The sequence below is a fragment of the Thalia democratica genome, chromosome 1 (genome assembly GCF_965202585.1).
Source record: "Thalia democratica chromosome 1, ktThaDemo2.hap1.1, whole genome shotgun sequence".
In the NCBI taxonomy this organism is placed as follows: Eukaryota; Metazoa; Chordata; class Thaliacea; order Salpida; family Salpidae; genus Thalia; species Thalia democratica.
This window is the reverse complement of record NC_139165.1, coordinates 54,952,140-54,977,187: the sequence shown is the minus strand read 5'-3', so window position 1 is coordinate 54,977,187 and position 25,048 is coordinate 54,952,140. Positions and strand designations below refer to the sequence as shown.

The 25,048-nt window shown below is 27.3% G+C and overlaps 1 protein-coding gene across 2 annotated transcripts; it reads right to left on the bottom strand.

Moving 5' to 3' along the window:
* Positions 1-329: 329 nt before the first annotated feature.
* Positions 330-21,652, bottom strand: LOC145830906 (uncharacterized). Of its 2 annotated transcripts, XM_082938300.1 has the most exons (20): positions 21,545-21,652; positions 21,138-21,266; positions 20,797-20,913; positions 20,052-20,144; positions 17,773-17,896; positions 17,403-17,620; positions 15,911-16,137; positions 15,445-15,742; positions 14,248-14,519; positions 13,874-14,054; positions 13,480-13,670; positions 13,056-13,232; positions 12,453-12,645; positions 11,998-12,075; positions 11,179-11,508; positions 10,317-10,409; positions 10,034-10,258; positions 8,806-8,882; positions 6,806-6,939; positions 330-1,352 (listed from the first exon to the last, which is right to left on the bottom strand). In XM_082938300.1, exons 1-20 carry the CDS (start codon positions 21,617-21,619, stop codon positions 1,315-1,317), a joined length of 3,270 nt encoding a protein of 1,089 aa, XP_082794426.1. In that variant the 5' UTR covers positions 21,620-21,652; the 3' UTR covers positions 330-1,314. The 2 variants fall into 2 exon arrangements, with proteins under 2 accessions (XP_082794426.1, XP_082794427.1); XM_082938301.1 differs by lacking the exon at positions 11,179-11,508.
* Positions 21,653-25,048: the final 3,396 nt, after the last annotated feature.

Here is a 25,048-nt window from a genome sequence, read left to right as displayed (position 1 = left end):
TAATACTTTTGTAGTCTCCGACTTCAACCAGCTTTATCTCAAAGATATTTTGAACTTTGAAAATCTGCAAAAAGCAACTTATGGCTTGGTAACAACTCAATAAAATGAGACTAAATTGTGAAAAAGATGATTACTAAGAGTTTTAATCTAAAAGTATTTGGTATAAAGCCTTTAAATTAGAAATTAAAACAGTTCATCAATTAAGCTCTGAAAAACATAGCTGATGTAAACAAATTCAAACAAACAGCTAAGTTGTTGAACTAAACTGTAATGTTTAAACTGTATTTTTTATGAATTTCATAATTATGACGTATATAGTCTACCCAAAACAAAATAATGAAGATTCTTAAATTTTTTTAGAGATTCAACAAAAAGTTTAAAGCATTTATTTTTACAAATACTGACTGATTTTGTCTTTAGTAACTAAATTTATATTTAGAAATAAATTCACATCTCAAATTTTTTAATCAAAAATTTTCAAGCATTTAAACTGAGATTCTCAAATTTTTAAATAAAAAACTGATTTAGCCTGACGTTTTTTAACTTTTTTCAAAAAAACTGATTTAGCCTGACTTAGCCTGACGCGCACGAACCCTGCTTATTGTATTAAAAAAGTAATAACAAAGCAAAAATTGGTCAGAAACTCGTAAAATTTGAAAAATAAATTCATGATTTGTATTATGCTATTAACTCTTTATTTTACAAAGCTGTTAAAGGTAAAAAAAAATATATGAAATAAATTTTGAAAAATTAACACAGTGTTTTTTGACTTACTAACTTATTGAGGATTTCAAACCAAAAGTTTAATAAACTAAATTTTTTTAAGTTTTAAGTCATACAGTTCTGACTTATTGTAGTGAAAATATAATTGAAAACCTGATACAACTCAATTTAGATAGTTGAATACAGAGACTTTGAAGGCAAGAAAAACTAAACACTGCACTGTCACCTTACATCAATTAATTTTGAAGTATATTGACAAATGTATAAACTTGTATTACAATATAGATTTTTTGGGTATTACTAAGATAGAAACAAAAGTGCAAATATAGTTCAACAAAAAACAAAACATTGAATTTTGTAATCTTAGAGATTTAAACAAGTTAAAAACAAAACAACAGCATAAAACTTTTCGAAATTATAAATATTTCATATTAGTTTACAGCATTTAACTCAAATATTTAATTAAAATTTATAAGTTTGTTGCATTTCGATTAGTTTACATCATGTCTAGTTGACGAGTATTTATTCCACTATGAAATCTTTTTGTTCAGTTAGATATACTGGTTCTAGTCAACGATTAAATTTATTCATTTAATTACTTTCATCTGTATTTTGAATTTCCGGTGAATCTGATACCACTCAATTAATTAGATTAATTTAGATTTAAAAATTAAATTAATATAAAGTATAGTATATAAGAGAGTCTACAACATTTGTTTTAAAGTAAAATTAGTTTTATTTTTGTTAAAATAAGATTAAAATAAAGACTTGCTGTAACAGTTTAGCACTGTTTTTCGCAAAGTCGAAAGCGGTGTTCCTTTCTTTCTTTTCTTTCAAAGTTAAAACAGCTTTTTTAGAGTGAGTTTTTGAGCGTGCTAGTGTTAACGTTAATGCTATAAGTGTTGTGTTCGGCTCGTACTTTTTGTACGAGGTCGGCTGTTTTTTTTATGAACATTTGAATTAAAGTAGTTATTTGTACAGCTTGTTATTGTGTTTATCGTATGTTCTATTCATCGTAATACAGCTTTGTTTCTAGACTCGATTTATTTATATACAATTAGTTTAAGCATTCTAACAATCTAACTATTTAATTAGGCTAAGCTTAAACTATAGTCTAAGTTAATTCGCATTTCATTAAGTCGACTTAGTTAAATAACTTAGCTAAGTCAAATCTAAATATTTAAATAACATCACCGATATTGTTATAACGCGTGGAGTCAGATAATAACCAGGTTAGCGCGTAGATAAGTAACAACATTACAAACACCGGTTGATTTTCAAACTGCTTTAAATATTAAACACTTTTCTTTTTAGTAAACAAGTTGAAATGAAAATGAAAAAAAAAAATCAAAAAAATGGTAACGTTAAACTAAGTAAAAACCAAAATATATTTTTTCTTAGTTAAATAAAAATGTTAAACCAATATTTATCTTAAACTGGACCATTTCAAACTAGAACAATGATCTGTGTAAAAATTTCTAATAAACAAAAAATTAGCTCGTAGTATTTTTTATTGTCTATTTTGTAGCACAGGGTTTCCCAAACTTTTTCAAAAGGCCCCATTTAAATAAATTAAAAAAACTATGGCCCCCTCAAACAATATTTCTCAAAAAACCTAAAAACTACCTAAAACTTTTTTTTTTGCTCTTCATCATCAAATCTAGAACATCTAATGCGCAAGTTTTAATTTATGACCTCATAGCACCCCTGTGGCCTCTTTACTGCATGACCCTAGGCTAATGGCTAAGTTAGAAGCATACGTGGTAAGTTTATGTAGTCAATTTCAGTCATAAAGTTGCAATTGAGGTAAAACTTATGAGCTTGCATCAAGACCACGATGAACTATTAGAACATTTGCAACCTATGTTTGTAGCAAAGCAGAAACTTGTCATTTCACAACATTCAGTGAAGGTGAATGGGGGAAAAATGTTACGAATTATACGGAAGAAGCAATAAAATACAGATGCTTGCAGGTGTATGCTTGAATGTGTTGGTGACGATAACATTAGAAGAGAATTGTTAGCTCTGAAAATATTTCTCTAGGTCATCGTTTGACATAATTTCCTTTATTGATATCAAGGAATTGGGTAGGTATTCAACGGAGAAATCACATACTGAATTAGCGTTATCTTCTTTTCAACTTAGAACAAATTAAGCTTCAATGTAGGAGACAGGTCCCAGTAGGTTCCTTGCCAGCGTTGTAAAAAGCTATTTTATCCATTCAAAGAAAAATGAACTCGTATTGTGAAACCTTATAAATATTATTTATCTTGTTGGCGCAACCAGTCAAAGAAGGTTAATGCTGTTCAAATCCAAGATGATGGTTCCTGTTTCATGCAACAGGATACCCAGATTATGTCATTACACGTTGTTGTTGTGTGTGAACTATGTTGAACAACGTTATATTTAATAAGAAAAATTGCATAAAGCCAAATCTTTAGACCATCCCCGTGCATCAATTAAAATTACTAAATACGGCAAATAATAAGTTTATTTTAGTAAGTGCCTTAGCTGATACTAGTGCACAGTCAAATCTTTGGGGATGGAAGGATTTTTATGATGCTGGTTTTGGTAAGAAAAATTTACTTTCTGTATCAATAACAATTCGTGTGCTAATAAAATTCCAGTTAATATCTTGGGAGCATCCAACGCCACTTTCAGTAGAGCGTATCCATAGAATGGTGTATTCAGCTGCAATGGTATTATCTATGTCAGTGATTCAGAAACTGGGTCTTTTTTTTCGTATGAAACAATGGTTGGCCTCCTATTTATTAACAGAGATTTTCCCACTATTGGTTTTCAGCTACCTCATCAGCATTCTAAGTTTGTTGCAAACTTGAATGAAAAATCTAAAGTAAGCTGAACTCATATGATGAAACCTGCAATTTCCCAACAAGGAGTGAAGTCCGAGATAAACCAATCAAGCTTCCATTCAAGGATACAAGTGCAAATGTTAACAAGATGTGTGAGTGACTTCTAAAATGATATGCAGCCTCTACAATTAATGTTTGTCCGCATAAACCACTCAAACAGTTGAAAGAGTTGAAATCCATTTAGAAGTTGACGCTAAACCTTGTGCTTTTCATAATTCAGCACACTTACCAATTCATTGGCAAAAGCAGGTTGAAGCGGATCTCATCAGAGATGAGAAGTTGGGTGTCTTTGAATGTGTCTCATTTGGTGAACCTGTAATCTTGTCTCACCTTATGGTGGTCACCAGGAAACAAGACGGGTCACCTAGAAGAACTGTAGATCGTTCACCTCTTAACAAATATTGCAAGAGGGAGACATGTGCCTCATAAACTCCATTTAAACTAGCACGCAGAATTTCAATAGGAACGTTCAAAACTGTAACAGATGCGTGTAACGGGTATCATGGAGTTTCCCTGAGAGAAAATAATAAGCATCTCTCAACATTTATCACTCCGTTTGGTAGGTTTCGTTATACTTAAGTCCCCTTGGGTTTTGTATCGTCTGGTGATGGTTAGAATCGTCATTTTGCAGCTATTTTATCAGATTTTGAGAGGAAGGAAATATGTGTAGATGAAACTGTGTTTTATGATTCTGAATTAGAGTGTCACTGGTGGCAAACAATAGATTTCCTATCAGAAATTGGAAAAGCAGGTATAATTATTAACCAAAAGAAATTTCAGTTCTGCCAGAAGTCAGTAGATTTTGCAGGATTCAGAATTTCAAACGAACGAATAGAGCTTTTGTCAAAGTACTTGGACTCCATTAGAAAATTCCCAATTCCAAAGTCTGCCACAGATATACGGAGCTGGTTTGGCCTAATAAATCAAGTCTCAAATTCCGCCAAACTCCGTAAAGTTATGGCACCATTTAGAGATTTTCTCAGTCCAAAACACAAATTCATGTGGTCAAAAAATTTGAACCAAGCATTTATTGAATCAAAAAAAAAAAGATCATTGATGCAATAAGAAGCGGTGTACAAATTTTTGATCTTGGAAAATTAACATGTCTAAGACCTGACTGGTCAAAGCAAGGCTTGGGCTACTTTCTTATGCAGAAACACTGCAACTGTAATAGCCGGTTACCAGACTGCAGCACCACTGGTTGGAACATGACACTTGTAGTCTCAAGGTTTTTAAATGGAGAAGAAAAGAACTATGCTGGCATGGAAGGAGAGTCGCTTAACATTGCGTGGTCGTTAAAGCAGACAAAGTATTTTACTAAGGGCTGCAAAGATCTTGTGGTTCTTACGGATCATAATACACTAGTAAAAAAATTTGGTAATGCTTTAAACAAAATTTAGAACACCCGATTATTTAGACTGAAACAGCGTACACTGCCAAAGCTCTTTGAAGTAAATTATATGCCTGTAAAAAAATTTAGTTGCAGACGCTACATCACGTTAACCAACCTTGACAAATTAAATAAAATTGCGCAATGATGATTTGACTGATGAATCACTTTTTACTGCTTCATTTAATAATGAAATATGTTATTCAATAGCAATCAATTAGGAAGAAATAGTGGAAGATATTAAAAGACAAAATACTTTCATGGATTTTTAGGTGTTATAAAGATGGTCGAAGTTTAAAGCAGGATGAAACTTTGTCAGCTTATTTTAGATATGATGGTGCATTGTACTTAAGTGATGGAGTTATACTTCACAAGGACAGAGTAATGATGCTTTTAAGTTTACGATCTTGTGTCCTCAACAACTTACATTCAGCACACCAAGGGGTGACATCAATGCATAATTGTGCTTAACAGATTGTCGTCTGGCCTGGTATTACACAGGACATTGAATCAATTCGGGAAAAATGTCAAAGCTTTGCTAGAATTTTTTTTCTAGTAGTAGGCGACATATTTTAAGGCTGGTCAGAAATATTTTCTCAGCGGAACCTCTCAAGCAGTTTCGCGTGGGTTGATTAAGTGCCTTCGAGGCTTATTTTAAAGGCTTGGAGTACTAGATGAGATCTCAAGCGATGGTGGACCAGAATTCTTGTCAGGTTCAACAAAGGAACTCTTAAAAACCTGGGATGTTACATATCGAAGAGCTTCCGCTTATTATCCAAGATCAAACGGAAGTCGCTGTAAAGCTAGCAAAAAGACTTCTAATGTCTAATGTTAACAAATCAGGTAGCCTAGATAGTGATAAATTTCTTGGTGCAATGCTTCAGTTGAGGAACACTGCTCTCAGCGACTGACAAGTGTCCCCAGCTGTAATTATAACGGACGTCAGCTGCAAGATAGTTTTACATTATTAAAAAAAAATGGATAAATTTTCTAATCCTGCTGTGCGTCTTGAATGGAGAGAAGCATGGAAACTAAAAGAAGAGGCACTTCGTACAAGATTCGTTAAAAATGCAGAAGCGATCAACCATAACACTTGGAAGTTGCAACCTCTGTATGTTGGCAGTAGGTATTTATTGCAGAACCAAGGCGGTGCCCATCCGCGTAAATAGGACAGAAGTGGTGATGGAAGTGCTTCCACATGAACAGTTTGTAGTGAGAATTGATGGCTCACGAAGACTGACGCGTAGAAATAGAAGGCTTCTAAGGTTTTACAACCACGTCTCAACAAATATGGAAGCGAAAGTTTTTAATGGTTGGCAGAAAAATCTACCCATCTTATCCAAGAGCAATGTACGTCATCAACATGCTGATTCTCCTGTAGAGGTTACAGAAGACTCCAACGGTGCCAATACCGATGAAACACGTGAGATTGACAGAGATGAGTTGAGTGAGCACGTTCCTGCTCCTTCAGTCCGTAAGAAAATACGGCCTTGCTGGGTTAAGCGATGTAATGTGCCAGGAAAACTTGAGAGTGGAATACTCCAACGTAGAAGGAAGAGTGCTTTTAATGAGCTTGAGGGGATGTAGCATAAATTAACTATAGCTCATTTTACCATATAACAGTGTTCATATTATATATGTATGTTTATATTTATACTTATTTTCGTTTCAGATTTTTCATTGTTAACGAAGTATTTAAGCAACAATGTAAGTTAAAAAAATAACGTTTATTTTATATTATAACGAGTATAATCAATACTTTCGTGTCTTTAAACATTTAACTATAAAACGTTTATAAGCTAAACTGACTTAAACGTACTTTTAATATCTTTGTCGACAAATTCAACCTTAGAAATTAAAGAAAATAATCTACATGTTTCAAGCATAAATCTGAAATGAAGAAATTCAAATCTACAGATTACCCGATCGTTGTATGAGAAACTTGATTCTTTTCTGTTGTAAAGATATTTATTGAGTAAAAATTTAAGATATAAAATAACTACAAATATAAACTATTAAAAATATAATTGAATAAAATTTAAAACGATACAATTAAACTTCTTTTTCGAAAATTATAATTTTAACTTCGTTTTTAGTCTACTAAAGAGCTATTTTGTATTTGAAATAAATGATTGCTTAAAATTTCTGTATGGTGAAAAAACTTATATTACAACTATTCTTTATAAAACGACTTATAGTTTAATTATAAATTTAAAGAACTTCACTATTTTGGTAAGAATGTACTATTTTGAATTGATAATCTACAAAGTATTTTTATATGAAGCATTCGGACTGGACTGTGTCAAAATGGATTGGTGCACTTTTGCACAAGTCAGTATTGTTACACGGTTAACATTTTCTACGAGTTTATATTTTGTACGAGTATTGAATTCAGCTTAGGAGTGTTTAAAGTTTTAGATTATGATCAATTGTTTACTAGTCAAAGTTTAGGGGTCTTATACGATAAAAGGTTAGGGCTATCGGTGGAAGAATTCGTCTGTTTAAAATAAAAACTTATGCAAATCTTGCCACCTACCTAATCAGACTACTCGTTATTTTAAATAAACAACACCTTTAATAATATTCCCTTGTTGTTTGATCATTATTAACTGCAACTGACTGGTATTATAAGACGAAAAAGTTAGTAAAATATTAAAAAGTTTAAAAATTTTTTTTCCGTGTACATTCATTTTAAGTTAAATTTTTGTAAAAAAAAAACTTTGAAAAATAGTTTAAAGCTTATTTTCAACATCAGTTGGAAAAAAAAAACTTTTATAAACCAATAGTAAAGCCGAAAAAGGGGAAAAGTACAAAACAAATCATACTTTTTTCTTAAAAAACTTGTATGGTACTAGCAGGGTTGCCACAGATCAAGCTGAGAAAAAACTCCTGACTTTTATAAATCAAACTCTTAATCTAAACTTAACTAATTTACTAATTCATTTGGGTGCATTAAGAGTTCACTTGCATATATGGTTATTGTTGTCTCGCTCTACATATTCATAGTTCAAAATAAATGAAACAACAAGTAAATTGCAGTACATTCATTACAAATTAAAAACATAACCTGCTTTTACTTATTTTTCAAATTTAAACAACTTTAAAAAAATATAAAGAGGTAAAGTATACACACATTAACTTGTTACATAAAATACTAAACTTAGTGCTTAATTATAAAGAACTTGATTATTAACTTAAACAAAAAACACTTTGATTCTAAAATTCTGCAAGATAAACTTTTATGCATATATTACAGATTCACTATAGAAGTGTCCTTGCCACAAATCATCATACCAAAAAGCATACAAAAACTGCTAGTTTAAGTAGGGTAGTTGTTCAATATGTTAATAGAACAATTTTGCAGATTTACAATGTTTTATTAATTTTTACCAGATGAAGGCATTGGAAATTAAGTTATAGTGTAAATTTCTAGGAAAGTTTTTCAATCTTGGTCAGATTTTAAAGGAGTTTTAATTAGATTTTTTACCATTTGAAGGCTTTGAAAAATAAGGAGTTTTGTAAATTTGAACTGATAAAATCTGACATCTTTTTTAATTTTGTCAAACTTTCTGACTTTTCCTGACTTTTTTTCAAAAACCCCTATTTTTTCCTAACTTTTGTCATTTTTCAGTTTTTCCTGACCTTGTGGCAGCCCTGTACTAGCACAAATGTTTAACCTTTAAATATTATTCGAATATAAAATAAAGGTAGTAATATATATTAAGTATTAATTAGCGCTTTATTTCTTTTAATATTATTTAGAACATTAAATAGAACACTAACAAAAATATATACAAAAAAGAAGTTGACATAACTTACTGGTTTTTTAGAATAAAAATTATTGCTTCTTCTACACTACTTTTAGTAACTGTATATCTCATATGGCTTTTCTTTGCCTGTTAAAATTGTCAAACTAAAAAATTACTCGAAATACAGTTATTTCTAAAATACACATTGAACTATACAACTCTATGAGTAATTAAAAGTCATCTAAGATAAGTTTGTACTACACCTTGATTTGTTTTGAAAGATTATTTTATGATAGCTCTCAATTTTTTTAAATGAAAAACTAAGATAAATCAACAACAACAGCTTCTGTTTGAATAAATGTTTGAAAGCTTCTGTTTGAAAGTGCACGAATAAGGTTTTTGAGTGCAAAGTTTTAAAGTAATTTACTGTTCACAGCTGTTGGAAAATTCGAGAACTACTGCATTAAAATAAAATATATGAATGGTTTAAAGATCTTTTAAACTATACCGACCAAACTTTGAAAATTAAATACTAATGTTTTAATACTTTCTTTTTCAGACAGTTTGATCTAACTAAAAGTTTTACTTTAGCAAAAAAACTTTGTATTCTTAACTAGATTTAAAGAAACATTTTTCTAGTTTTTATAGTAGAACAGCTTTAAGATAAGAGTAAAACAAGAGTTCACTAATTTACAAGGTAAAAGAAACATAATTAATTTTATAGTTATATAGCCACAGTTTTGAATCTAAAATAAAAAAAGACTGCTTATTAAAATATTGAAAATAAATCTCTATCTAAAGCAGAGTTTCCCAAACTTTGTTTCAAATGACAAGGCCCCCTTTAAAAAAACTAAAAAAGCTGTAGCCCCCTCCAATAGATTACTCAAAAAACTACAATTAAAAACACCTAAGACCTTCTTTTTTGCTCTTCATCAATAACTCCAGAATATCTAGTGTAAGTTTTAAAACCACCATTATAAACACCTAAGACCTTTTTTTTTGCTTAATCAACAACTCCTGAATATCTAGTTTAAGTTTCAAGTTATGACCTCATGGCTCCCCCTTTGCTGCTCATGGCCCCCAAGAGGCCCACTATGGGAAACCCTGATGTAAAGGTTTAATAACTTGAATGTCACATTCATAATTTAAAAACACATAGTAAAAAATCAAAAACTATTCGTTTTTTATAATATTTTTTACTAAAAATAAAAAAAGCCTTCAACTAAATTTAAAAGTTACATAAGTCTATACAAGCAAACTCACATTTAATAAAAAATTTACTTAGCTAAATATCTCACTTTGAGTATATTTTCTTGCACAATATTACTTGATTTAACATATTTTGTTACATGATCAGTAGTTTTATGAAACAAGGATGTCATTTCTGTTTTGTACTCAGATAAACTTTGGTAAACACTTGACTTTTTCTCGTGTTTTAGAAAAAGTTGCCAAGGAAACTCGAAGAAGTTTTCTTTTATAGAGAGTTTTATCAGCTTGTTAACTATACTTTTTTTCCAATTATTCTGCAAAGTTATAATTGAGTTATATCATACAAGTTCCGATTAAAAACTTTGCGCTTACCTTAAGAGAGAGCAAATAACAATAAACTGAATTTTGCTTTGCTCGAAATTCATCGCTTTTACCATCTTCAATTTTCTCATTTGCACTAATTAGCTGAATTTTAAATAACTAGCTTTAATGTCAAATATAAAACTATACAAAATTATACTTTTTTATGAGGTTTTATAAACTTTTAATTAAAAATATGAACCATTTTGAACGTTAGTGTAGAACAAAAAATTGAAAAGTAAAGATTAGAGATAAAAATAAATATTTAAACTAAGTTTTAATTGAACTACAGCAACTTTTATCTGCGCACATTTAAATATATATGTAACAATACTGATAGAAAAATATTATTTGGAAAAGTTTAACAATATAAAATAGTCTTAAAATGTAGTATTTTTTTTTTCAGATCGTAAAAACTGAACAAACAAATTAAAAACTTATGCTTTACAACTAAAAATAAACAATCGAATAAAACATTTTCATCAGAATTACTAAAAAATTCTTTAAGTAAATAAGCTATTTTAAAAATAAACAAATAAGAAATTTTCGTACTAAAATATTAGATAAACAAGAGTTTTGTTGTAGTTTTAGCAATTGGTCTTTAAGGCAACTTTCCATGAGTTCTCAAATACATAAGTGATATTAAAGATTAATATACTCAATTATGTGCACCTTACAAAATCAGAGGTATTCAATTAACACAACAGATTCTAATATTTATCTAAAATCTATACTAAACAACCCTTTTTACTTTTTAACAACTTTGAGGTTGTTATAATTTAGAGATTGGTTTTTTTTGCTAAATTTTTTGGAAACAACAATGTGACTTATTTTACATTTATGCGAATTAGTTACTAAGATAAACATGACTAACATTGGTGTACTTTAGAATTTCTTTATGACATTCTGCAAATGATTTACTTAGTTCTGAAACAGTATCGTCATTAGCATTTAACTGTGAAACTTCATTAACAAGATGGTGTATAACTTTCGTTTCATTAATAACATCATCATTATCTAGTGTTATCAACTGGTGAAATTTAGAGAAAACTTTTGACAACTTTCTCATTGTCTTCTTTGCACATGTCTGCCACTCAAGAGCACGCAGACTAACCTGATTAGCTGATTTCATTTGAACAGATAGTTGAAGGGTGGCTAGTGAACTCTGGAGATCGCTTCTATTTATTTTCATGACATCAAACGTCTGGTTACAATATGAGCAGACATTTAAAATACTAGTTGAGTTATAAGAACCAAATAAGTTCTAGATAAGAATTTAAATATAAATAAAACTGGATGAAACTTATTAGGATGGTTAACAACAAGTTTTGATATCACCACTTAAACTAATTGGCAACAAGCTCTCGATAGAATAAAATCTAGTGTTATTAGCAGGTTAGTCTGAAGAATTTTAATAAAAAATTAAATCCAAGTCTTAGTCTATCGCGAGCCTATTTACGGTGATCCAAGTGGAAAGGTGAAACCATTTCGTTGACAAATTTTAACTTTATTTTAAAGCTTTGACGCTGATGTATTTTCTACTTATTATTTTGGTCATATAAAATACTTTCCAGTTATCTTATGGTCAAAATTTTATTGCTAAAGACAGTGCTTATATTATAAAAAAATCAACGTAATTTTTGATAACTAACAATTTTAATTTAGAAATGCAAAATTTTAAAAATTAACACACCTTTTTTGCTATTTTAGAAGCTGAAGACTTTATGAGTTCTTCGTAGAGATAAACTATATCATCAGTCAAAATTTCAATCTGACCAAAAAGTTTGTTAATAGTATTTAATTGTATTAGCTGTTTTAAAATAACTATGTAAGCTAAAAGCAAAAAATATATAATACGTTAATATGAAAAAACTGGTTAGTGCTTAGTTTTTTGTGATGCCTTGCAATAGTTTGAGTGTTGTATTTACTTGTTTTGCTCATTAGAGTTTACTAAGGTATTTAGCAGTTGTGTACTTTTTACTTTCTAGATAACAATAAAAGTTCTCAACTTAAATATAATAAGAATGATCAATTCAAAAATTTCTTAACAATACAATGTTTCACTCGCTTGAACCTAATCAAACGAAATCATCAGTTGAATAAAATTTTGTCCAAATAGAATCTATTTAGCAGTTTAAAGAAACTAACTTTCTTTAATAAAGATTCAGCGGTTTTAAAATCTTCATTTTCTATTGCTAAAACTAATTCAATCAAAAACTTAAGCTTTAAGTTATCACTATTTTTTTTTGTACTGTTTAACAAAACAAAAGAATCTTTGTTTGTGAAACTTTTTTGCGTAGCCTCATTTAATTCGTCATCTTCAAACCTTGTTACTGGTTCACTGAAAATTTTTGATACATTACTTGCTTGTCACACTACATTTAAAATCAGTATTAATTAAAAAGAAGTAAACTATTAAAAGTATAATTTGTTAGTAAAATTAATTAAGTATTTTAAAGTATAAATTCAGCAACAGTAATAGTTAAAACTGTTCTGCAAAAACAACCTAGTTCAAATAGTTACATATCAAAGTATTATAAACCACGTAAGTAATAACACAAGTTGATTGCACGTTCAAATTTCATTTAAGTTATATAAAACTTGAAATGTAATTAAAATTTGAAGAACCAACAACTTGTCTACCAAAGTGTCTGTATACTTTTATCTTAATAAGCATTTTTGAAAATCAAAGTGAGTTTAATATCATTTTTTAAATTATTATAATAAATTTACTATCAACTTTGCACAAACCCGCTAGTTACCATCAACATATCAATGCGTTCAGCCTCATTCTTGACATCACAATCCGTCTTGTTGCCATTGAAGTTCAAAAAAGAACCCATTTGCTTCTGTAAAATCCTTGCCTTTGATAGGTTTGACCCTAAACTTGATAGTTCGTGAACCATGCTGACTACTTGCGGCGTGTTGCTTTTATCAGAATTATATTCATAGTTATACTTTTGCTTTTAATCATTAAACAAAACTTAATTTTTTGACTGTAGATGTAAACAAAGTTTTTTTATAAACAATAACTGTCGTTAACAAAAAAATCTTGCTCAATATAAAACTGTACACCAATATTTAATTGCAGATCTTCCTAAAATATTAAATTAAAAAATTAGAATATTAAAGCAATCAATTTACAGCTATACGTTTTAACATACTTTACACCAACCTAAAATCTCGTATGCTGTGGTTGTATTCATTCAACTTAACATCAATTTTATCAAAATCTAATAGTATATTTTTTAGAAAATTTACTTTTTCTTTCAACACTAAACACGATTTTAGAAAATCGTCGTGGGAGTTTAGCTGACCAGTGTCATTTAACAAGTAGTTACTAGTACCAAGTGTCACAACTATTGCCTAGATATAAAAAACAAGTGGAGTGAAAAATAAATACAAGTAAAAAACAAATACTTAAAAAAGCAATACACAAATAATAACTTCGAAAAACTTATTTCTAAAATTTAGCGATAAAGAATATAAAAAGTCGGTTATTTAACAATAAACAACCGCGTAACAACCGGTTGGTAGAATAAAAGAGATCAAACAAACAAAATACGCACATTATCTACCGTTTTTACGGCACCAAGCAACGTTGTGCGCTTGTTAACATCAGTCGAAACTTTTATTTCTCGTTTAGAAATTCTAGTCAGCAGACTACAGGTACCAATCATTTTTATCACACTGGTAGTCAGTAAACTTTCATCCAAATCTACAAGACTTTTTTGTACGCTCGCAAAATATCTGCGTATGTTTAAGTTTTAATAAATATATATTCAAGTTTAACGCTACAAACACTTATTATGTTGAAAAAGATATAAAATCATTAAAATCTGTTTTAATTCTGTTTTAAATAAAAGTATAATATTTATATAATAACTTTTGTTTAATAAGTAACAAGTACAAATAAAGTCTTTATATACTTAACAAAACAAACCTTGTAAAGTTTTCATTAACCAATCCTATTAGTGTTATTAAGTCAAAACCAACAATACAATCTTCAAACAGTTTATCAAGTACATCAATCCAATTTTGTCCAAAAACTTCATTGATCTTTACTTCTTCGTTTAAATTTTTACCAATAGCAGAAGATATTTTTAGTAAAGAGTTAAGTGAGAATCGAATTTCATCTTTATTTTCAGAGCTTTCACAAAAGTTTTCAACAAATTTACATACTTCAGCAATATTGCCAGCGTGTTTTGAGAATGCCTTTATTTTATTAGCTTGGATTTATATACTTAAAAACACCACTTTAAAGTTTAAATTTTATTCAAAAGACTAACAATAGTTTATTTACTAATATTGGAAAACAATACTGTACTTATCTAAGTAGTTTTACAGTGAAAAAAGTTTGCAGACAGGCTTAAAAATACGATAAAAAACTATCTTAAAGCAACAAAACTTAAAACTGTACAACTAAAAGAAGTCTATTCAATCTATTTTTGACGGAAATCTTAAGCGTTAATAATTTATAACGTTAAAGTGCAATAAAACTTTTTATCATTAACTTTTAGCAAATAACATTTTAATATTTTGCATTATAACTCTTTAAAGTCCTAAAAGTATAGCTTTTAATTGGTGCTCATTTCTGAAAAACGAGCTTTTATTGACTTAATAAATTTAAGATTTAATAATGCCATTAATATTAAAGATTAATGAATATTGACTAATGTACCCAGCAAGATTGCCACTTTTTGAGGCATGAATGACCAAAAACTAGAGTGAGTTATATCAAGCTAACCTGAGTTTATGAGAAATTATAAAAAACTGAGCCAAGCTGAAATTTTTTTTATCAATCTAAAACACCTAAATACACCAAACTAATAATAAAACGACTTAAAAACAATCTAAAGTTGAAGTCAAAAAAACTAGCTTGAGATTTAAGAAATATCCATACTAGTCCGATTTTTGATTATAAAATGATCAAACAAAATGAGTTAGGCTGAGCTTTTAAAATTCAGATACCCTGAGTTATGCCGAGAAGCCTAAGTATGTGGCAACTCTAACTCAGAAATTAGTTTGTCTAAAAATCTAGTATTTTCTAAAACTAATATTAACATTACACATTTACTGCTGAATAAAAACATTAAAGAATTATATTTTTTTCATTTAAAATACAATTAATACAAAATACCTCTAAAGCAAGTTTTTTTTTCTTAGTACCAAAAGTAGACTTAATGTAATCAAGCGGTTGAGTTGTAACAGTGAAAACTTCAATAAAGTACGACATAACAATAAGCTTTGCGTTACTAAATAGATTTTTCAAATGCGTTCTCGTTTCTCGACAGTAGCGATCCATTTCTGAATCGTTCAAATGCTGTTTTTGGTTATTTGATTGGTCTATAGCTGACAACTTACTAGAATGATCAAGCAGGATTTTGATGTCTTCGATCAAATTTTGAGCAAAGTTTATGGTCGCTTTGCAGTTGGTTCTAAGAAATTCACATTTATTTGAAAAAAGTTTTGCTTCTATTTGCTAAATAACAACTGGGTTAAACTTTATTAATTTCTTGATAAAAAAGTTGAACATTATCATATATTTTTATACTGTACTAAAAAACCAAAATTAATTTAAAAAAAAATCAAAATTTGTAACTAACTTTGTCTTTAAAACTGTGATTAGTTTCAAAAAAAAATGAAGAAGTAAGTGTAATTTTGTCATCATTTCAATTCCATTATCTAAATTACTCCTCCTCCCAATAGACAACACTCTTTCAATAGATGATGTCATTTGAAAATACAAACCTGGGAATGATTTTTTTGGTAAATCGTCAGAAAAACAGCGTGTTTGGAGAAGTTTAATGAGACAGTTGACTGAGTTGGTTATCTGATGTTATAAAAGTTTACAGAAATATAAATACCGAATAACATTTACAGTACTAGTTTTATTTACAATTATGAGCATTGAATACTTCTGTTTTCTATATTTTATAATTATCTTACCAGTATTTTTAATCAGCGCCCATCAAACTTGCTCTTAGCTAAACTTAAATATAAAAAGAAGCAGTAAACTTATAAAGAAATCGTAAAAAAATTAGGTAACAAATTACGTAAAAAAACAATTTAAACAAAAATAATAATAAAGTTAAAAACAAAACTACAAAAAATACAGTTTACTAATTTTGGTTTAAAATCATTTGTATTGAAATACGTGATAAATTTATTAAACAATTACTAAAAGGTAAACTAAAAAGTATCTTCCTTTTAATTTAAAATCTATACGTTGTCAACATTTTTTAATTTTGAAAATTTAAAAGAATAACAAGTTGAGGTATAAAAAAAAATTATAAATAACTTTTTTGGGAGATACTGTAATATCAAAAGATTTCAAAAAGTGTTAAAGTACAGATATAACTCAATTATTTTTTTTTTTTCAGTAACATGTTTATAACGTCCAATGTAAAAACATATAACTAACTAACTTCAAAATTACTTAAAAATAAACTATAAATATATGTTTACAAAAATACTTAGTTTATGGAGGGGCGTTACATGTTTTATAGTTTTAAATGGTAAGCTGTAAGGAAAACATATACATCCGGAGTCGGCAGGTCGAAAGAGGAACGATTTAAATGTGCTTAAAAAATGTATTTTTACTAATTTTTTAAAACAAGAAAAAAAATTGGTGACAGACTGTCTTAAAAAGTTAGCAGTGAAACATTAAAATTTTGTTTTGAAAACAAAGTTATACTAAATAAGTTGAAACAAAATTTTGAATGCGGCCCATAGTTTGCCGACCACTAATACAGAACATCACCATATAGTTGATTAGGTTTGTGATGCCTGGATTGTAATACTAATAAAGTTTTCACCTATATCAAGTTAATTAATATTCAAAGAGAAAAATATATTAATATAAAGCAATAAAACTGTGTATGTAATATGGTTAGTTGGTAGAGGGTTAGTTGTAATTATATAGTTTTTAAAAAAGTTAAAGTTAAAGTTTTGTTGCTTTTAGCTTTCACATACACATTTATACCACGAAGTATACTTAACAACCACGATTTAAATAGCAAAAAAATAGTATGTGAGTAATGAATAAAAGATCTTTGCTTTTTGTTAATCAAAACTCTAAAAATAAGTGCTACTTACTCGGTTGTACGCAAAATCTTTACTGCTTTGCGCTTCCTCGTTGGAGGGATATTTCAATGAAATTGTGAAAGAGTTTATTAAAACAGAAATTGAGTGTTTAAACTGATTAAGATTTCTACACATTTTGGCCTTAACTCCTGAGTCCAGCAAGTCAGTACACCTGATGTTCATCTTGTTGTAAAAATGACTTGAAATTTGAGTAAATGCTTCTAACTGCCCTACATAATTTAAACAAACTTATTGTTTTTTAATAAAATAACTAAAATATTATCAAACAACATTTTTATTTTTTAGTAAGACTCTAAAAACAAAACTAATAGTTTTAATTGATTGAAAATAAATGCACTTTAGTGATTAACAACTAACTGACTTTTAAAAGAATTAAAAGAGTCAGATGTGTTAAGTTTAACTGTTTGTTGCTGAGTTTTTTGTGCTAGCTTTATTATACACCTTGTTTCTGCGTTTTCCATGCATAATAGAAGAATTGTGAAACTCTATAAATATTAGTTGTAAATAATCAGACTTTAACTTTTTTAATCTATGAAAATATTTATACAGTTTAAAGATTCTTACTAGCAACTTAAATGTACAAAAAATGTACAAAAAAAGCTTATGAAAAATTAAACCAACGTTGCTGCCAAATTATTTTTAATAAAAAAACACTTTTTTTTATAATGTATATAACATGTATAAACATATTTTGGGGATAATTCATAAATCGTATTATTATAAACGAACATTAACAAGTCCGTTTCACAACTTTTTAAATTATATTTTTCTTAAAACAACCCTAACAATTAATATCAAAAGTGACCTTAAACAAAATTAAATGTTTACTAATTTTAGTGCTATAAGTAAAACAAATACTATGCACTAGACTGAAACTCACGATCATAACCAAAAGTTTTCAACATAAAATCTTTGACCAGTATTGTTCTTATTAGAACTCTTCAGGCAGGCATAGTTGGAATACTCTCTGTTTTAATCTAACTAAACGGGATTCAGTACTTAGAAACTGAAACATCCCTATGAGGAACTATGAGGAAAAGCAAAAAACTCAACGCAGCAAAATTGTACAAAACTCAAAGGTTATATTATCAATGTTAATGTTAGACAATATTTTACACTCATTTGATCACTTAAGTAGTAGTAATATTTCAATTTATTTTCAAAGTTATGGTCCCTGAAAAATATCATAAAACTTTAAGTTTTTCAAACTTAAATTGTTGTGCAACTACTACAGATATATTCAACATTTATCTTTTAGAGTGCTCGGTCACTCATTATTTAATCTTCTTAATAACCTTAATTACATCAACACTGATACATTTACTTTCCGATAATTCCCTCCCACTGATAGATATACTCCCTTCTTTGCAAAAGAACATCTAGCCTTCAAAAACTTTAGGTTTACTTAGAAAAAAATTAACATCTTTATATAATCTACTTAAGACAATATAAAAATTATTTATAAATTTATTTTGAAAATTCAAATAATTTTCATGCATTTGTGTTGACATTTTGTCTTTAAAAGCCAACTACTTGTTTAGAAACAAAACCACAACTTAATAATATACTCAAAAAAATTCTGAAACTTTTAAGCATTTGAATTGACGAAAATTGACATTCAGGAGTTTTCAACATTTTAACTGACAAAAACTGACACTCTACCAATTTTTCCAAAAAAAAAAAAAACAGATTGGCCTGATTTAGCTTGACATGCATAAACCCTGCATTAACAATCATACAATTACTACTAGACTGAACTGCACTATTATCAACGACAGTTTCTGAGAGAGTATACAACTTTTTGTACAGAATTCCTTTTAGTTAGACTAAAATAGCTAATTGTGGATTCAATATTTGCCTGATAAGTTATAGTGTAATATCAAACCAGTCAAAGATTTTATTGTAAACTATTGTTGAAGGTCGTGCAATGCATCTTAGCATTGCTGAAAATATCCGAAATATTGGTAAGAGTTCATTAAACGTTACTCAGTGAAACTCTAACAAAACATATTATTTTTATTAACAAAACTAAAAACTAAACTAGTTTAAGTAACATTTTCTACAATATTTATTTTGTCTAAAACTTTAGTGAAATAAGAAGTATTTGATTAAAAAATGCTTTCTCTTCACTATAAACTTTCAAAATAATTAATTCACGAATTTATTCATTAAACAATGTTTCACTCAATTAATCATTGAGATTAATGAGATCCTGAGTTTAAAAAATTCTGAAAATCAAATAACATTTTTGGAGACATTAAGGCTAAGCTTTAATTTATAAACTATATTTAAACAGATAACAAAAACTATTAAAAACTGAACAAAAAGCTTAAAGCTATTATGAATAAGACTATTCAAAAAAAATGGTCAAAAAACTATACTAAAGGTAAGAAAACCTTGTTATTAAAACAAACAAAAATTCCAAAAAAACTTATTAATTAAATATGATTGTAAATAGTAATTTTAGGTATAAAGTATATAAAATAAACTTTCTGTAGTTAAACAACTAATCAACTACTTTTATTATAAAATTATATGAATTTAAAAAAATCTACACAGTAAAACAAAAAAAAAACATTAAATAAAGAAACTTAAACTTAGAAGTATAAAACAAAATGTAAGAAAACTTGTAAAATTAACCTGATAAACTTTTGAAGCTGATGATACAAAATCAGAAAATGTATCTTTTTCAAACTCTAATTGATCTTTTGAATTTTCCAAAGAAGAGAGCATCTATACATATTTTTAACTTTTGGAAATACTTCTAGGTATAGTTCTCAAATTAAAAATGCAGTAATAACATTTATAATAGTTTTATCAAGTTTAAATAATATATGTAAACAATTTTTTACCACATAAACGCCATGAAAAACTAATATACTTGTTTTAAAAACTGATAAAATGTATACAAACTTTTAAGAGTGTATTTATTTTAAGTAATTTTTTGTGAATTGATACTATTTGAAACAGTAAAATTGTGTTATGTTCTAAATCATGGTTTCCCAAAGTGAGCCCCTTGGGGGGCAATTACAGAAATTTAGGGTGCCATGAGCAGCAAAGGGGGAGCATTATTTAATCATAAGTATTATTTAATATCAGCATTTAGTATAAGTTAAGTTTGAATTTAATTATGGATTTTAGTGTGGTTGTTCATTACATAACCTTTTAGTTTGACTTAAATATACTTAAGTTTGCTTAACATTAATAAAACGTACTGCATGTATGTTTATAACTTTAAAAAAAGTAAAGAAAAATAATTACATCAACTATGTTTTAAAATAAACTTACAAAAAGTGAAATGTAATAAAAATTAATGTAACATACTTTTTAACAAATTGTATTGATGATAGATATATACTTGAACTTAATATAAAAATTAAACTACCTGAGAACACATTAGCATATTTTGAGCAGAAGTTATTAAATTTTGGGTAGCTTCATCAACTTCTTGGACTGCAGATAAATCATGAAAATACTTCTTTTTTGCTATTTTGTTAAAGGTCTACAATAGCATATAATTTTTTTGAATCTTTTAGACATCTTTAAGGCAGTTTTTTCAATAAAGTTTCAATTTATTTTTTATACTAAAAGATAAATTTATTTTTTTCTTATCGAACATCTATTTTAAATTAGTTTGTTGTGTTTACATGACTAATCAAAAGGTAAATACATTTTTTTTAACTAAGTTTATGAGAACTACAAACTTAATATGCCCAAAGCACTTACATGAGATATATCTTTAGAAAATGTAACAATTTCCTTAGCAAGAATTATTAGTCTTTTTGTAACATTTCCTTTCGGTCTATCTTGGTTAAAAGACATCTTTTCTTGTGAGGTTAACATTAAGTGTGTTATCTAAAATAATTTAATACTTCATAATTATGTTAAAACATTTATCTGCTATGTAATCATTCATATCTAACAAAATAAACATTGCACAACAACCAGATACATTAAAAAAGTAAAATTGTATAATACTAGTTTAATTTAAAGATAAACTTTGACTCAAAGAACTTTTAAAATAAACGTTTTTACTACTAACAACTAAATGTAAAAATATACACAAACAAATTATACTTATTATTACAATTGTATTAGTTTTTAGTTAACAACCAGGAATTAAAATAAACTACCTTGGTACTAATTGACGTAATAATTTTCTGAAAACTTTTTGTTGAAAAAACCAAAGAAAGTTCATCATCAAGCATTTTATTGATTTTTTTGACTTGAACTTGATAACTATTAACTTTTAATCATATTTTATTTTAACTTCAATATATCTTATAAATTAGTTTAAAATTAAACAAACAAAAAAAGTAGTTATATTGGTCTTTTATAAGTTTGCAAGAAAAAAAGATTTAAGAAAATATGTCCACATATTACTAAACTTCTACTTTTCAAAAAATCACTTTTAATAAACTTATAATTTTTTATAATACTAAAGTGTGGACTTTATAAAATAATATAACTTAGTCAATACAAAAAATTTAAGTGCTATTTTTAGAACTAGACTAATTCAAACAAGTTTGTATTATTTAATTTTAAATTACTTAGACTGGTTAAAAAAAGTTTAGCAAGAAATTTTATTTTAACTTAGAAAATTGGACTCCAGTAGTACATAGGTTAGGTGTATAATAATAGTAATAAAAGAAATTAAAAGCATTTCCTGAAGCACATATAAAATAATAAATAAAATGCAAAAAAAATGCACTTAAAGAAATATATAGAAAAAAAACTACTTTATTTTAACATTGACATTAGTCTTAATAATTACAAGCATACAGGTAGGTAAAACTAAGAATAAGCAACATTAATATAATTTATTCAGCAATTATAAAACAAAAATTCAATAGTTTTAGCAAAATAATTGATTTTTTTTAACCATGTAGAGTAGTGTTTAACTGAACGTTAGTTTAAATTGTAAAGCAGCAGTTGTTAGTTGTGAATAAGGATAAAAAGTAACTGTATGTTACAAAAAAACTAACAACTTAATTATGATTAAGAAACCAATAAATTAGAAACATTGCTATCAAAACAATAACAATTATTTAAATTTTAGGTTAAATATTGTATAGTTTTTTTTTTTTTTGAAAAACTACCTGCATACTTATTAGTAGAATTTTAAAGTATAGTTAAGGACAGTCAAAGTGCAGCACTAAATAAGAAACTTATTTTTGAAACGTTACTGCACATAAAGATATAAAACATTGTATTTGTGCTATTGAAGACCTTTCTCAATCAACTTCTTTAAAGTCAATGCATTAAGTAGTAATTACATTACAACAAAAATGGTTTTAGCTAAGACCCTTGTTTTTGACAATACAATATCTAATTAACTATGAAAATTTATAAATGTACTTTTGAAGACCTAATAAAAATAAATGTTTAAACTTAAGTTGGTCTATTAAAAAATTTCTATGTCACAACAAAAACTTGTTTATGAAAACAAAAAATAAATACAAAAAAAAGATTTTTTTATGTCATGTATACTAAATGAATGGACTGCAGACTATAAATATTTTTAAAAAGGTCTTCAACAACATTTATACTGATTTTCCTAATTATAAGTGTAGTAACATTGACAAAAAAGTACTCCTACTCAGTACTGCATTCTGACTGTTCTTCAAAATTCTAAACTATCTTTTAGACGAATACTATTTTTGTTGGACATAACAAAACTTTCATTTTTGTTTTTGATGGTAAAAAAATGTGTAGTTTAAATTTAAAAATCTTAAGTATGGTTAATTTAATGTTCATATTAAAAGTGGTTTGTATAAAAATAACTTTAAGTAACTAAAGCACTTGCATATAGTTTTTTAGATAAAACTACAAAAAAGTACTTAACGTAATATTAAATAAAAGTTAAACAATTATAAAAAACACTTAACTTAGTTTGAATTATTTTTATTGCAATGTAAATACTGTAGCAATAACATGGTTTTATTCTCACAGAGATTTCAGTTTTTATTTTTATAATTTTATGTTGACACTATAAGGTGAACTATACACACTAATTGTCTAAAAAAAGAAGTCTTTTTAAATAGATTAATTTGAGTAAATTATGTTTAAAGATGTTTTTTGTATAAATAATTACTTAGATTAGTAGAGGTCTTAATAAAGAGATTTGAACTGTAATAGTTGAAATGTAAAATTGAAACCAAGATAGTTAACAACTTAAGACAAAAATTTTGTTGGGATAATTGTTTGTAACAAGTTGTGTTGTAGTAATTTACTTAAACAAGCTCTCGGCATCAACCACTAAGTGGCAGTATTGTATTTTATTAAAACTTAGCTTTTAAAATTTTTAACAGGAGTAATCAGGGACGTAGCTTGATCAAAACTTTAACTAACCTACACAGCTTAAAAAAAGTACACACAACATAAATATTTAAAAACCTTCTAATTTCTACTAAACAATATTCTTTAAGGCAAATAAAACAAAAAATCAAAACATTAGAGTTATTGTGTCGTATTCTTGCCAAAAATCGTACACTAATTAGTTTATAATAAAAAAAAAATCAGATTCAGACTGACTAAAAAAAAATCTCTCAAAAATTCCTTGAATTTCTTTTTAACACAATATTTATAAAAACATTTGAGTTTTGTACATTTTAAAATTTAGCAAAACTTAACCTAAAAACTATACATAACTTGTATCGTCGTAATCTTTAAAACTGTTAATGCTTATAAATTTTACTAAAAATTTCAACGAATTAAAAAGTTTTTTTTTTAAGTTCCGAATACAAAATACTTTGGAACTATTGACTTTTATTCAAAGAAAACAAGTTGTTTGTTAAGTCTTAAACTGTGATTGTTTTGACAGCTCTTAAAAAAAACATTTAGTTTAATACTATTTCTATTCAAAAAATACTATAAACTTGTTAATAATATATTTTAAGATATAATATTGTTAATTGAACAAATATAAAACGCTTAAAGCTTTGATCAAAGGAACTAGTGTACAAAAAAACTTTCAGTTATAAAGTCATACACCACTATCCAACTATGAAGATAGTTTAATATCTTATTCGGGACAGATACTATGTGTTTTAAAACTAACTAGTTCTTTTTTGGTTTTTGATCTATTTCTTCATTTTGATAATCAGAAAAAATTTGTATTTAAAATTTCCTCATTTACAGCGACGAAATTAGATATATTTTTAATTAGTTAAAGAAAACACGCCTGTATAATAGATGAACTTTTGTTTTAAGATGCAAACTAATTTGCACATACAAAGTTCTTGATTTAAGGTGATAGGTAAATTAAAACAGTAAGTACATACTATAGACTTTTTTCAAATACTACAAACGAAATTGAGAATTCTGAATATACTATAGTACATTTTTTCGACTAATAGTTATTTTCTAGTTGTTTTTTTAATATATTTCTATAAAAAATAGTTTAAAAAATATTTTTGGTGTTTAATTTTTTTTTTTAATATTTACGTATTAATATAATCAAACTGTTAATTTATATCATATTACAAAAAACCACAAAAATATAACTTTTTCTTAGCTGTATAATTAGAGTTACTTTAAAAATCAGTATTTAAAATTTTACTTTAGTTTAAGTTGTTACAATAGTATGTTCTAAATGAAACTAAAAATTTAATAAACTGTTTAATCTTCTGTATTAC

Excerpts from the sequence above, each read along its gene's own strand:
- LOC145830906 (XM_082938300.1), bottom strand. The coding sequence starts at position 21,619 with ATGCTTGATGATGAACTTTCTTTGGTTTTTTCAACAAAAAGTTTTCAG. Across the intron at positions 13,233-13,479 it reads CACAGCATACGAGATTTTAG|CAACACGCCGCAAGTAGTCA; the intron begins GTTGGTGTAAAG and ends TTCTGATAAAAG. Across the intron at positions 10,259-10,316 it reads GTTATTTGCTCTCTCTTAAG|AATAATTGGAAAAAAAGTAT; the intron begins GTAAGCGCAAAG and ends ATAACTTTGCAG.